Source organism: Rhineura floridana, chromosome 16, assembly GCF_030035675.1.
Source record: "Rhineura floridana isolate rRhiFlo1 chromosome 16, rRhiFlo1.hap2, whole genome shotgun sequence".
In the NCBI taxonomy this organism is placed as follows: Eukaryota; Metazoa; Chordata; class Lepidosauria; order Squamata; family Rhineuridae; genus Rhineura; species Rhineura floridana.
In genome coordinates, this window is record NC_084495.1 from 11595954 (window position 1) to 11611048 (window position 15095).

Genomic DNA, 15095 nt, shown 5'->3' on the forward strand with positions numbered 1-15095 from the left:
GCTTGGAGCTTGAATGCATGATGCTTCAGGTTTGCCTTGGACATGTACCAAGAGCTAAGTTGCTCTGCCAACCAGTGGAATGGTCCATAGCTCAGTGGCAGAGCACATACTTTGCGTGTGAACCACAAATATCTCCACTTTTTTAAAAAAAACACAGATTGGAAACAGGAGACGTGAAAGGCCTCTCTGCCTGAGATACTGCAGATCCATTGACAGTCAGTGGGGACTAGGGACAGGGAGCCCCAAGCCCTCCAGATGTTGATGCAGGCCTACAACTCCCATCATCCCTGTCCATTGGCTATGACTGCGGCTGGGGTTGCTGGGAGCTGGAATCCAACAACATCTGGAGGGTTGCAGATTCTCCATGCCTAGTGCAGCCAATGCTAGGCTTGATGGATCTTAGGAAGCTGCCTTATACTGCGTCAGACCATTGGCCCATGGAGTTCATGGGTTTCAGGCAGCGATCTCTGCACTAAACACATCTCAAGGATCATGATGAATGTGCATGCAAAATGACGACACAAGACCCAGTAAGGACGCAGGGGGCACCTGTGCAAAGTTTTACATTTAACAAAAGGTGTGATGATTGCAAACCATTTTTAAACCATACAGTCAGGTACCCCACCCTCCCTCAAGCCAAGGAGGGGGTCTCACCCCCAGGGGTGTAGACATCCAGGGTCGGGGGGGGCTTAGTCCTCCTACCTTTTTAGGAGCAGGGTCCCAGCAGGGTCACTATGTCTCCAGCATCCTACAAGTCAATCAGTGTGAAAGGGAAGTGTGTTACTCACTGAGAAGAGTCTTCTATCATGCTTCCTTGTCCTTTCCTGCTGATTGGAGCCAATCAGGGTGAAAGGAAGTGAGTCAGCCACTGAGAAGACATTTTTCAGTAGCTAACATACCCCCCTCTTTCATGCTAATTGGCTCCTAGAGATGTCTGTCGTTGGTGGGCGAAAGCATTAACAAGGCTCTCATTCTCAACCCAGCAACAAAAACGGGTGGCTATGACTATCACGAAGGGACCCTGCACTTCTGAATTTGCCACCACGCTACTGCTCACCCCTCGACCCTCCCGCCTCCAAAAATCCAAACCACCTCTCGCAGGTTTCAGTGCCTGGAAGGAAAGCGCTGATGATACCCTCAGCAAGGCCAGCCACGCTCCGGGATTTCCAGTTCAGGAACAAAGAAGCCTTTAAGAGGCGGAGAGACTGTCTGCCACCCACCCACCCACTCGCGTCCCCTATGGAGAGATGCTGTTGGTAGACGGAGGAGAAAGGGGGAGGCAGCCGCCCCCCGCCACTCCCGCAAGGACTGGGAAGCCAGCGGTGGAGGGAGGCTGCGGTTGCCTTTGTCCCCGCCAAGAAGGCGAGAGAGACCAGCGCGCCGGGCTGTGGCTGGACGGTGCGGCCCTGCAAGGAGAGAGAGAAGGCCAAAGGCGAGGCCAGAGCAGAGCGATGAACTGCAGCGAAAGCCAGCGGCTCCAGCTGCTCCTGAGCCGGCTGTGGCAGGAGCTGCGCGGCGGCGGCGGCGGCGGGGCGGCGGCTTCGAATGCTAGCAGCAGCCTCGACGGCTCGCTCTCGGTGCCGAGGCAGGCGGCGGAGGGCGCGGCGGCGGCGGCGGACGACGCCTACCTCTACATCCTGCTTATCATGATCTTTTACGGCTGCTTGGCTGGGGGCCTGATCCTTGCCTACACGCGCTCCAGGAAGCTGGAGTCCAAGCACGACCCTTACCACTTGTACATCGAGCGGGACTGGACGGCCAGAGGGGGCATCCTGGGGACGGGGGGAGGAGGAGGAAGCATCGAAGCCGCGGCGGCAGCCACGGAGCTCAGCCTGGACGAAGGGACGTCGGCGGCGGCCGCCCACCATGGGGAGAGGAGGAGCAGCGGCGACGACAGCGAGCACCTGTGAGAGAGGAAGAGTCCGGAGAGGATGATCCCGCCGTCCAACCGAAAGCAGCCCGGCTGGAAGAAGAGCTCCGGTCCCGGTCCAGAGCTGAACTCCTGAACCTGAGCTTCTCTCTCTCTCCGCTAGGCATGGTTTGCAAAGGGGGGGGACCCCAATCCAGTTCCTCCCATCGGTTTATTTATTGGGACCCCACGGAAGCGTCCCGAAAAAGCGACGTGCAAGCTTCGGGGTTCAGCCAGAGCTCTTCTTCAGGCTGAATCCGGAGAGGGGAGGGAGAGAAAGAGGGTGGCAGGATGGAAACGCCCCCCCATCCGCCTTTGCTGGTCTGCATTGGAATAGTCTTAAGCGGAGGGAGCGTTGTGCGGGTAGTTTTAGGTTGGACCAGCAGCGGGGAATCTGTCAGCCTCCAGGTGTTACTGTTAGACTTGCTGCTGCTGCCTACACGCCATACATTTAAAGGACATGCCTTTGCCCAAAGAATCCTGGCAACTATAGTTTACCCCTTTCAAGCTACAATTCCCAGTACACTTAAACTACAGTTCCCAAGGTTTGGGTGGGGCGGGGAATAATGTGCTTAAAATGTATGCCTTTTATGCAGCCTTAGAATTGTTGCTGCTGCATACGTGCCATTCATGTAAAGGATAAGGCTTCCCCCAAAGAATCCTGGGGACTGTAGTTTACACACACAGATACAATTCCCAGCACCCTGAACAAACTACAGTTCCCAGGATCCTTTGGGGGGAGTCCTGTGCTCTAAATGTAGGGTGTGTAAACAGCTGTAACTCCCAGCAGCCAGCATGGCCAGTGATCAGAGACGAGGGGAGTTGGGAGTCCAACATCTGGAGGGCACCCCCTTTTCCATCCCTGGGTTAGACTGTGCTGGGCGCAAAACAAATCGGTGCTCGAACATGTGAGGAAAATGGGATGCTCTTCCTTGGAAAGCACAAGTCTAGCAGTTTTGGTGGGATCCGTCTCTGGCTCAGTCCAGAAGATCGCGGTTCCTTTGGAAGGCAGATTTATGGGTTGCTTTGGCAGCTCTCGGGATAAAAACACTCTCGCACTCTCATGCTGGGGAGCATTTCATGGAAGGTTCTGTAGCCACCTTCCTGGTGACCGGCCAGATTTTCTTTTTGGCAATAGGTTTCAATTGAAGGGGAAAGGGGAGGGGAAGAACTTTTGTGATGACCTTTGGCTGTGGAAGCACAAACACTTGCCATTCAAGCAAAGACTTCTCTGGGGCCCACAAGTTCCAAGCCCCACCCCCGGCAGCTGTCCAGCTCCATTTATTGTCCAAAGAGGAGGGGCCCCGGTTGCAGCTGCTGAAGACAATGGGAGCAAGCCAGATGGTGCCGGGGTGGGGGTGAGGCTGAAGGCCTGGCCTGATACCACTTTCGGCTTTGCAGCGCACGCTTGAAAGATGACTTTCGGAGGTTTGCTGTTTCCTCACTTTTTATTGCCCCAGATGAAGAGAAAACTCGCTTGCCCCAGAAATGAACCCTGAGATCTCTCATGTTAAGTAGGCGACTCAAGTTCTGCATGCTCTGCGGTTTTCTTTACTAGACCCCTTGCCCACCTGCCCACTCAGCTGAATAGGCTATAAATTCATAAAGCTCAAAGTGGTGGTGTGTTCTGGGTCTCTGGACATAGCCTGGTCTTAACCGTTGAGACAGAACTGAGCTGGGCAAAGTCATTTTGAGTCGTCCACTCTGGCTTATGAGCATAAAAGTGGGATCAACTGAGGCTCATCTGGCTGCCCATTCCAGCATCCAGCTGCCACCAGTTTGGCTTTTGTCTGGCTAGATCCGGTGTAGGGAACCTATGGCCCTCCAGACGCTGCTCAACTGTCACTCCCATCATCCCTCTAGTCCTTGGCGATGCTTGCAGGGGCTGGTGCAAGTTGTGCTTCAGCAACACCTGGAGGGCCAAAGGCTCCCTGCACCTGGACTAGATCTTCAGCTGCTGACCCGTATTCTGGCCTGGATGCTCAGTATGCAGGAATAGCCTCTCCCCTGAGCCACTGGCATTTTATGCAGCCCAGCAGGACTTGTGCCTCTTCTGCTGTGTTCAGCTGGAGCAACCAGAGGAGGAGAGAAAGATGGCGGGGGATGAAGAGAGCAGATCGATGATGGCAGCATTTCCCTTTCGTTGCCCTCCCTGTGCTTTTGAGGCTCCACTTGGGAGCCTGAATGACTAGGCGCCTATGGGCCCCTCAACCATTATCGTCCTCCACCCGACAGCCTTGGCTTCACCCCAGAGAAAAGCCCCAGCCGCCGTCCTTCTCACAGCTGATCTGCATTATAAGAATTCCTCCTCCGAATTAGATTCCAAAGACTTGATCTCACAGCACCGAGCCACCTCTGGGCAGTGATGCAAGCAGAAGAAATGTTTTGGAGGCACCATTGTCTTCAGCGTTTCCTTCTGCAAAAATAGCTGGAAAATTCATGCAAAGCCAGTTGGAGGGAACTACTGCTGGAAAAGCATAAAGCTCCTTTACATTATAAGGTTGTGTGGTACAGAAAGAACTCTGCTGGTTTCCGGTCCCCTTTCTGAGCACAGTCCAACGTGCTGATGCTTGCCGGTAAGGCCCTATGTGGAGTGGGACCTGGAAACCTAAGAGATCACCTTGCCCACATGTGCAAGATCAATCTTCACCAATGGCTTTCTTCTGGGTGCTCCCACCTTCTGAAGTGGGTGGAAATGGGGGAACGGGGCCTTTTCAGTTGTGGCACCCCTCTTGTAGAACTCTGTACCCAGGGAGTTTCACTTAGTGCCTTTGCCAGCCTTCCCCAACCTGGTGTCTGCTAGCTGTTTTGGACTACAACTCCCATCAGTCCCCTGGCTGGGACTGATGGAAGTTCTAATCCAAAACAGCTAGAGGACACCTGGCTAGGAACGGCTGGCCTACAGTGATATCATTTAGACAGAGCTTGGAAAAGTTACTTTTTTGAACTACAACTCCCATCAGCCCAATCCATTGGCCGTGCTGGCTGGGGCTGATGGGAATTGTAGTTTTAAAAAGTAACTTCCAAGCTCTGCATTTAGATACCAGGCAAAGACCTTTTTATTTTCCAAGACTTTTAACCTCCGATATACCTCACCTTGATTGTTTTTAATGCTGGTTCCCACTGTTTTTCTTACGTTTTTACAGTGTTTTTAATAAATATTTTTAAACGAATGGAATTGCCTTCAAGGAACTGAGGTAGAGAATCAGTGCAAATTGACATGAGTGTCTTCTGTTGACCGCCATGACTTCCTTAGCCAGAAACCAGAATTAAACATTTTCAAATAGTCTGTGCATTTTTTTTAAAAAAGGAGCAGGGTTTAAAATGTCATAATAAAATCATGTTCACATAAATATCCTGACATATACAATGCAATTCAAATATACTGAAATACGCAGCGCAACGGTTGTCTAGGGAATATGTTTTAGGAGACAACTCATAAATTGCATAAAATAAATACAATTCATGAGAATGCCAGGACATGTACTCGCTGAGTTCAAAGGGACTTCCTCCCAGGGAAGTGTATATAGGATTGCAGCCTTCAAAACTAAACTGTGCAACCATATAATGTCCCAGCAGAGAGAGCATACACCTGTTCAGATGCTGAATAATGCTTCACTTTCTCCAGCATCCACCAGATCAGACCTTCATCAGACTTTTTCTACCTTGTGCCTTCCTGTATCTTTGGGACTACAGTCCCCCTCAGTCCCAGCCAGCATGGCCAGTGATCAGGGATGATGGGAGTCACAGTCCAGCCTGTTGAGGAAGGCTGGCATACACAATAGAGTTTGAAATGCCTCAAGAGGTGTGGGGTTGGAACATCATACAGGCTTCATATCCTACTGCCTAATCATCCTCCCATCTCTTCCGCTTTCCCCCCCAAACACTCATATTTTGGGAAAGGGAGAATAAGCTTCCTTGCTGCTTCCCCACACACTGATCGGCCTAGATACATTTGGGCTATGCTAACCATTGTTTTGCAGCTCTGTTTATTGGGCATGGGGAACCTTTGGCCCTCTGGATGTTGCTGAACTGCAACTCCCATCAGCCACAGCCAGCATGGCCAATGGCCAAGGATGATGGGAGTTGGAGTACAGCAACAATGGGAGAGCCACAGGGTACACGCTCAGTAACATCTGGGGGGGCCAAAGGTTCCCCACATCTGCTCTATATACAGTAATACCTCAGTTAATGAAGAATATGCGTTCCTCGACATTACTTCTTTAACAGGAACTTTGGTACCAGAGGTAGGAATAACATGGAAAGAACAGGGATAGGTTCCTTCACCACAAAAAAGAAAAGCAGTTCAATGTATTTCAGCAAACTTGATTCAAAATGAACAATACGTATGCCTGAAACAACCAGGTCAAGAAAGCTTTGCATACAGGCCACTTGAAGGCTTCTTCCAAAATGCATCCAGGGATGTCTGCCTTGCCTTTTTTATCATGTAGCATCTTGCTATAGCAACCGAAAGCTCTGAGCACAGTCTCTCTGTACACTTGAGCAGGCAGGCAAGGGGCAGCCACCACCACCACCCTGTGCTTGCTCTCTCTCTCTGCCATCCTAAACAGTTTTCCAGGGCACCTGAAGCACTGTTTACCGTGGAGGTGCCTGTGCCACCTGGCAAGGAGCGCCATTCCAGCCACGCGAGAGAGAGCTGCCTGCAGCAGCCAAAATCCGGTAGACGAGGATCCCCGCACCTAAGAAAGACTTTGTTAAAAGGAGCTTCTTGGAGTATTTGTTAATTGAGGAATTGTACACTGATGTACGCAGGTTAAGGGGAACATGGCAATCAAGATTCAGTGTTAAAATGCAGTTATTGAGGCTAATGCAGCCAGCACCAGTTCAGGGAAAGCTGGGCTAATGCAATTCTAGGCTGCATCAATAGAAGTATGGTGTCCAGCACACTATGATGCTGGGGTGAAGACCCTATGTGTTCCTCAGATATTACTGGACTCCCAACTCCTGTCAGCCCCAGCCAGCACGACCAACAGTCCAGGATGATGGGAGTTGGAGCTCAACAACACCTGGAGGGCCGCAGGTTCCCCATCCTTGCTGTAATGGTACCACTCTATTCTGCTTTGGTCAGGCCTTACCGGGAGTACTTTGCCCAGTTCTGGGCACCACAGTTTAAAGGATTTCAACAAATCAACATGTCCAGAGGAGGGCAACAAAGATGATGAGTGACCTGGAGACCCAAGTCCTATGAGGAAAGGTTGAAAGAGTTTGGTATGTTTAGTCTGGAGAAGAGTTGGTTAAGCCCTGTATTTGAAGGTCACATTTGGCCAATGGACCATATTTGTTTTCTGTTGCTCCAGAACGGGTAGCCAATGTGGACTCCACATGTTGTGGACGACAACTCACATAACCCCTGACCACTGGCTGTACCAGTCTAAAACTTCTGGAGGGTGCCATGTTGGCCACCCTTGCTGAAGAGGACAAGACCCAAACTACTGGGCTGGAATTTATTATTTATTTATTTGATTATTTGATTTATATCCCACCCTTCCTCCCAGTAGGAGCCCAGGGCGGCAAACAGAAGTGCTAAAAACACTTTAAAACATCATAAAACAGATATTAAAATACATTAAAACATTTAAAAAAAATCTTTAAAAGGGTTAAAAACATTATTAAAAAAGCATTAACAAGCAATTCTAACACAGATGCAGACTGGGATAGGTCTCAACTTAAAAGGCTTGTTGAAAGAGGAAAGTCTTCAATAGGCTCCGAAAAGATAGCTCCGAAAAGATAGCAGAGATGGCGCCTCCCTAATATTCAAGGGGAGGGAATTCCACAGGGTAGGTGTGTCAGGCTTCGGTGAGCAACACAGCCAGTTCCAGAACAGACAGTGCAAGAGTTAAAGTGTTTAATTGAAGGGAACACCCAAGGTCAGTGTGCAGCTGCAGCAGATCAGAGGCTCAGCTATAACAGGCTTGGGTAAGCACACAATGGTGTGGGGGGTAGTTAGAATATGGTGTTGTTGGAGAGAGACGGAGCACGGTGTAATAAACTACTTTATTGGAACAGTAAAGTTTCCTCTTCCAGAAGCCTTGGCTGTCGGTCTGTTTATTTCATTTAGCTGCTGGCAAAACAAGACAAGTTAACAAGCTACTGGACTATTGGTAGCTCTGGTCTGCTGGCGTGGCGCAACAAGGTGCCGCCACACTAAAGGTCTGTTTCCTATTATTGTGCAGTTTTTCTTAGAAAAAAGTGATGCTGAACAGTAGGATGAACTTCCTGATGGTTTGAGTTCTGCAGCGGAACAGACTGCCTTGGAAGGTGGAAGACTCTCTTTCATTAGAGGCTTTTATGTGAAGGTTGGATGCCCAGCTAACTGGAATTCTTGCGTTCAGTGGAGGTTGAAATAGATGACCTCTGAGTTCCCTTCCAATTCTCAAAGAAAATGCATACATGATACACAAAAATACATGAAAATGCATACATGATACACAAAAAGTGATGTAAGTCTTTTCTTTGATGTGAGTACAAGGATAATATTAGCTGTTCCCAAGGACAGTTGTCTCTTTATTGACACCTGTGTAACAGGCTGAGATATAGCACTACAGCGCAAATGTTGGTAAGGAGCACTTTCTAGTTCTGCTAAGTCCGGTGTGGGGAATCTTCGTCCCTTCAAATGTTTTTAAACTGCAACTCTCATCATCCCTGGCCATTGGCCATGTTTGCTAAGGCTGATGAAAGTTGTAGTTCAGCAACCTCTGGAGGGCCAAAGGTTCTCCACTGCTGAGCTAAGTAAAAAAAATACGGAATCACAAGAGCTCAAGCTACTTCTGGAGCAGTGGGAAGAACTGCCCAAGACTATGGCTACCTAAACATCATATGTTTAGAGCACCCAGCTTCCCTGAAAAAAATCCTGGGAACTATAGTTTACTCCTCACGGAGCTACAGTTAGCAAGCAACAGCTCCCAGCATTATTTGGGGGAACGTGCTTTAAATGTGCTTTAAATATGCTTTAAATGTACGGTGTGTACACAGCCCAGGACTAGATGCAAAAATTTGCCGGGAAATGCTGCAAGGCCTTTCTAATCTAGAAAGGCATTAATAGTTCCCCGTCAGGTATGTTGAACGCTGATATGTAAAATGAACCAAGGACTGAATATATTCAGGGGATGTTTTTTAATTAGGTTAATAATAATGCTAGGTTAATTATAACAAAACTAAGGTTATGGTATTCTCTAAACGTCACAGGCCTCATAGATGGGTTTTGGACAAGCAGTCGATCGAACAAGTCAGAGTTTTTCAATATTTGGGCGTAGTCTTCCAATCAACAGAGGCATGGTTAGCCCAACAAAAATATGCAGCTGAGAAAGCTGCAAAGTCTTAATGTGTGTTTTTTTACACAAAAGGGGACAACTTTATGCTTCTAGCACTTGAGGTCTTTAAGGCTAAACCTTTAGCACAATTACTGTATGGGATTCAAATCTGGGCCAATACTCAGCTAAGCACTGGAAGTGGTTCAGTCCAAATTCCTTAGACAAATCTTTTCTGCTCCCTGCTGTGCTCCTAATGTTTTATTGCGAACAGAAGCTGGCCTTCCCTCTGTTACTTTGCAGGCCTGGCTGAGGACATTCAATTACTGGCTGCGGCTAAATCTATCTCCTACCTGTCTGACCTCTCGAGTCCTGTCTGACTCTCATGAGAGCAGGTGGATGAAGGCCGTCATGTTAAGGCTTTGCTCCTATGGTTTATCCCCACACCAATTATTAACCCTAGGGGCAAGTAAAGCAAGAGCTCTAATTAAACAGCACTTTTACGATATCGAACAACACAGCAATTTGGCTGCAGCAAGAAAATTTTGCCCGTGGTACAACAGCTTCCAATTTAGTTATCTTAACACCTCTGCTCCTTATCTACAAAATCTAGCAATGCCTAAATATAGAAGAGCTTTTACAAGAGCAAGACTGAACATACCATCAGCTGATTTAGAAGAGCATCTCAAAAGAATTCCATTGCAAAATCGTTTATGCCCATGCGGAGATGGTAATGTTGAAACAGTAGCCCATGTACTGCTATTCCGCTCTTTTTATAGAGACTTGAGGAATGAGCTAATTATCCTACTGTTGTCATCTTTTCCAGGGCATCCAACCAACTTTTATGTGGCTTTTCTTCTTGCAGATCAAGAACAGAGCGTGACAGAAATGTCTGCAAAATTTTTAGCAGGTGCCATTAGAATGAAATCTACAACGGTTCTTTGAGTTTTATTCTGATACAATTCTTTTTTATTGTTAGTTTTACTTATCCATGTCTCTTATGTGGGACCGTGGATACACTAATTCTATTGATTGGCATTTTATAGAAATGTTAGAATCTTAGCAGGAAAGCTGACTAAGTTGTATACGTGCTTTCCATTGTTTTTATTGTATACATCTCAATTGCAATGGCTTGTAGCTAATGCAAGTAAAGGATTTAAGTATAATGCTAGGAAAAGAAACAGAGCTTATTAAATCACAAGCTGACATCAAATAATGACATAGAATAAGCAATATTCTACATTTCCCCTCTTATTTATTTATTATTTGATTTATATCCCGCCATTCCACCCAGAAAGAGCCCAGGGTGGCAAACACTACTCTTGTAGTATTCATTTCATTTATTTACTTACATTTATATCCCCCTTTCCATTATGGAATTGAAGATGGTGTACATGTGGTTCCTGGGCGGTTTCTCATCCAGGCCACACCCAGACCTGCTTAGGTTCAGCAAGGTGGTAGCCAGACCACATGTATTAATCTCAGCTTTTAACAACATGAAATAATACACATATTAAAAATAGAGATCTATTCATATTTTCACAAGAACATTAAAAAAATTAACATATGCTTACACTTAACACCTACATTCAAATATCATGCTAAATCACGGTTTCCTGTTACATAAAAGAGCAGAAACCAGCCACAGTGAGCCCTGGGCTATTATATTCTGCCCCACCTCCTCTTGTGCAACCAGGAGAATGACTTTGGAAGCTTTTACTTTTGGCTTCCCTTCAATTCATCTTGTTGCTGTGTCTAAACTGGGGATTGTGGTTCATTGCTAACTGGTCAGTTTCAAAACAAGAAGCTATGGGCTATGAAGCTAACTTGTTTAAACTGATGATAGGTTGTGTAACCTATGATCTATGGTTTGGATGCAACAATAAGCTGAGTTTAAGGGAAAATAGACCTTTTGCCTGTAGAGGAGGAGGAGAGAGGCTCAGGAGTGGAGCCTCAGGCTTGCTGCGACTTATTCCTGCTTGTGCACATCACACTAAACCATGGTTTAATTCATTGGTCCCCAACCTTATTTCCCCACAGACCACTTGTATGATTTTAAATTGTATTTTATTGCTTTTTTATTTCTTACATTGTGTACAGATTGTAATATAATAAAATGCAATAAAAGAAATAAAAGCAATACAATTAAAAATCAATATGAATATTTAATACAGACATGCCACAGACCACCTGAATGAAGGTTGCAGACCACTGGCAGTCTACAGACCACAGGTTGGGAACTCCTGGTTTACTGTGATATATGAACATGACCTCCCACCACCCTATCCCAATTTTTCCAGATAAAGAAATGGGTTAATAAGGCCTATACATTTAGGACACTTAAGAAGGCTTATACATGTAGGACACTGTGTTAAACGAGAGGCACAAGATATCCACCATCAACATACATAAAAAAACCCCCTAGGGTACTAACAGACCAGTAATGTATTATCACAAGTATAATTTTAAAACATACTGCAAATGCTGATATTTACTGAAAATACAAATGCACAAAAAAATCCACTGTCCTAACAACGAATTAGGTCCAGATCTCCAGTGTAATCAGGCTGCAATCCTAAATACATTTACTAAGGAGTAAATCGTAAGTAAATCTCATTGAGACTTGTTTCTGAGTAAACGTGTAGGATTGCACTATAGATTAGTTGCACTGAGGTCCCATTGAAATCAATAATGACTTTTCACATTTATTTCAATAAGACTTAAGCACCGATAACTTAGTCTGGTGCCAATCCAATGATAATAAATACAGTTATCATTTGTGGTTACTGGGAAGCAACACAATTCTGCTGATAGCAGGCTCATGCTATAGATATTTTACTTGCTGATCTCAGACTTCAGCACAAATCCACTGTCAACAGAATTTTGCAGCTTCACAGCAACAATAAATTACTATGGTATTTATTACCCTTCTAAAAGATAACTTTCAGTAACAGGGAATTTTCCATTCCTTTTATGAAGATCTGCTGCATGTCAAACATTGCCATTCAATTACAAATAAACGGGTGGTTGTTACTTCCCGCTGATAGAATAATAATCTGAAATGGATTAATAGACCAGCTTTCCATCAAGACTTTTTCTGAATATTAAGAAACATCTTGTCTGTTGCATTCATGGACTTTGGAGCAATTTTACACCCATGTGTAGACCTGGATACATCTTCCTACCTACGCACTGCCATGTATTTTTAGGCTTTGGTATTTTCAGGATTTTACCTTTTGTACTTAGCAGTAGAGTCACATATCATTTTAGTGTGCTTTTTCTAAATTGTGACAAATTACTGCAATGATTAGCTTTCTGGTACATTTTTGAGGAGCTGACTGAGTGCCTCTAATCTTGTTAAAGGTAAAGGTGTCCCCGCACTTATAGTGTGAGTCGTTTCCGACTCTTAGGGTGACGTCTTGCGAAGTTTACTAGGCAGACCATATATATATATGGGGTGGGATTGCCAGTTCCTTCCCAAGCCTTTCTTTACCCCCCAGCGTATCCTGGGTACTCATTTTACCGACCACGGATGGATGGAAGGCTAAGTGGACATTGTGAGGCTTCCTTCCCTGGCTCTCCCTGTCAGGTTCCTACCTGCTCGTGGTTACTGCCTGTCTCTAGGCACCACCAGGGACTCCACCAGTCCGGACTGTCCTTTATTTTATTTTTTCTCTCCCCGCTCTAGCACAGATCTCAACAGATCCCCCTGCTAGGCAACCACCAGTCACGTCCTAATACTAGTATTCCCAGAGACTCTGAATACTGGTATTGTTATTCTCTTCACCGCTGCCACCATTTGTTACAGTTCCCCTTCAGCCTTGGTCATTACCTTACCCTCCCTTCTGGTCTGTGAAACCCCAGTCAAGGATCAGGCCTTTGGTAAACTAAATTAAGTATTTATTAAAGATAACAGAGCTAACAAGATTAACAAGATTTCTTCTTAAAGCACATGAACATATGGTTTTACTCAATACTAATCCGAACTCCACCTCCCTCCTTCTCCACTCTCTCCTGTCAAACAACTCTCTAAACCCCACCAAGCAACCCACTCAGTTCTCTTCTCTCCCCCAGATTCCACTCTCACTCTTCCTTTTATACATTCAGCCATTTTAAACACTCAGCCAATCATCTCGCATTCTACTGCCCATTCACTCCCCCTCCTCTTTCACTCTTACCATGTATCTTCTAAAACAACAACACTTACCATATATACATTAATACAGGAACATCACAGACCTCGACCCCTTTTGCCGGAGATTTGACTTCCTTCTTCCGTTGGAATCAAACTCCGGCCGTGAGCAGAGCTTCGGCTGCGTTACCACTGCTTACCACTCTGCACCACGGAGGATCTTGTTACAGTTCACTTTTTCCTAGTACAGCGTTCCCCGCTATCGCCAACACACACAGGTGAGCTGGTATGCCTGTTGGCACAATCATTTCATGGGGTGTTAGTAGGATTATAATCAGTTTTGTACAGTTGTGCATTTAAGGTTAATACTACAGAGACCAGTCACTTCTGCAGTTATAAGATCTGCATTAACACTATTTTAATGTGAACCGTTTAAAAATACATCTATCCAGTTTGATATCATAACATCACACAATCTGCAGCGGGGGCTATCCACCGGTTCAAGAACTGCTTTGCCAGCATGGGCAGAAGCAACAATTGAGAGCCACAAAGTACTCTTAAGTGTTTGGGGAGTCTGCAGCCCCTTCATGTGGGATCACATCTTCAACATGCCAGGTGTGGGGAACCTTCAGCCTTCTAGATGTTGCTGAGCCAGAACTCCCATCACCCCTGGCCATTGGCCATGCTTGCTAGGGCTGATGGGAGGTGTTGCTTAGCAATATTTGAGGGTCGAAGGTTCCCCACTACTGTCCAATGCAGTTTCTCAGGCAAAGGCAGAAGCCACCTCTGGGCGGTGAAGGGTGATTTAAAAAACCCAAACCCTGTATTTATATTGTTTTCAATAAAAGGAACATCCCTAGCGCAACCAACCCCATTCCTCTTTCCATAGATATCTGCAGGAATTCTATCTAGGAACACTGATTTGACAAGTACCATGATGTCCTGCAACCAACTAAGCCTATTTAACACATGGTGAAGTAACAGACGGGATTTGAGTAGCAGAGTTCTGGGAGATAGAGTAACGGGGGGGGGGAGAGAGAGAGAGAGAGACAACCCTCAGAGCATCCCAGCAATATTCATCCATGTTCCTAGCTTGAAGCTCTATTGCAGTGCTTTGGGCGAAACAAAATGACCAGCACATGGTACAGAGGTCAAGGTGAAATAAAGTCCGGTGATGAGCCTTCAGAAGCATACACTTCTTCAAAATTGCTGTAATGTAAAAATAATTTAATCCCAACATCAAACACTTGCGCTGAAAGCATGCATATTTTATTTGAAATAAGGTTTATTCACTTTTTAAAAAAAGAAGTTTAAAGACTACACAGGGGCATTACACTCTGTCACACAGGACTCCTGGTAGTACGAAGGCCTGCACAATAAAACATCAAGATGAATAAATTAAGTGCAAATCTACATGTTGCTGTCAAATGTCTTTGAGTTAGCAATGAAGCTTAAACAACATATTCCTTTTTTTAACTGTGAAAAAAATTCAAACTGGAAAAATAAGGTTATAATCCTGAGATCTGGGTATTACTATACTCTTAAGAACTAGATAGTTTCACAACTGCCTGAGGTACCACTCATCTATCTTGAGCAAAACAGCCCATTCTATCTACCAACATTTTTCTGTACACTACAAAAACAACCTGGCAATATTCATTCATCAGAGGAAATTATGTCCTACAGATGACGTAAGACAAGGAAAATGTTCTCCCTGTTATACATGGCATAAGGCACTTGAGGGCAGGGGCCAGCACAACTTACTATATACAACATAGTGATGCTG

At 45.8% G+C, this 15095-nt stretch overlaps 1 protein-coding gene across 1 annotated transcript; it reads left to right on the forward strand.

Moving 5' to 3' along the window:
* The first annotated feature begins 952 nt into the window (after positions 1-952).
* Positions 953-5159, forward strand: KCNE5 (potassium voltage-gated channel subfamily E regulatory subunit 5). Its single transcript, XM_061598875.1, has one exon. It carries the CDS (start codon positions 1248-1250, stop codon positions 1908-1910), a length of 663 nt encoding a protein of 220 aa, XP_061454859.1. The 5' UTR covers positions 953-1247; the 3' UTR covers positions 1911-5159.
* The last annotated feature ends 9936 nt before the right edge of the window (positions 5160-15095 follow it).

What these genes read in the sequence shown, in the direction of transcription:
- KCNE5 (XM_061598875.1), top strand. Translation starts at nt 1,248, where the DNA reads ATGCTGTTGGTAGACGGAGGAGAAAGGGGGAGGCAGCCGCCCCCCGCC.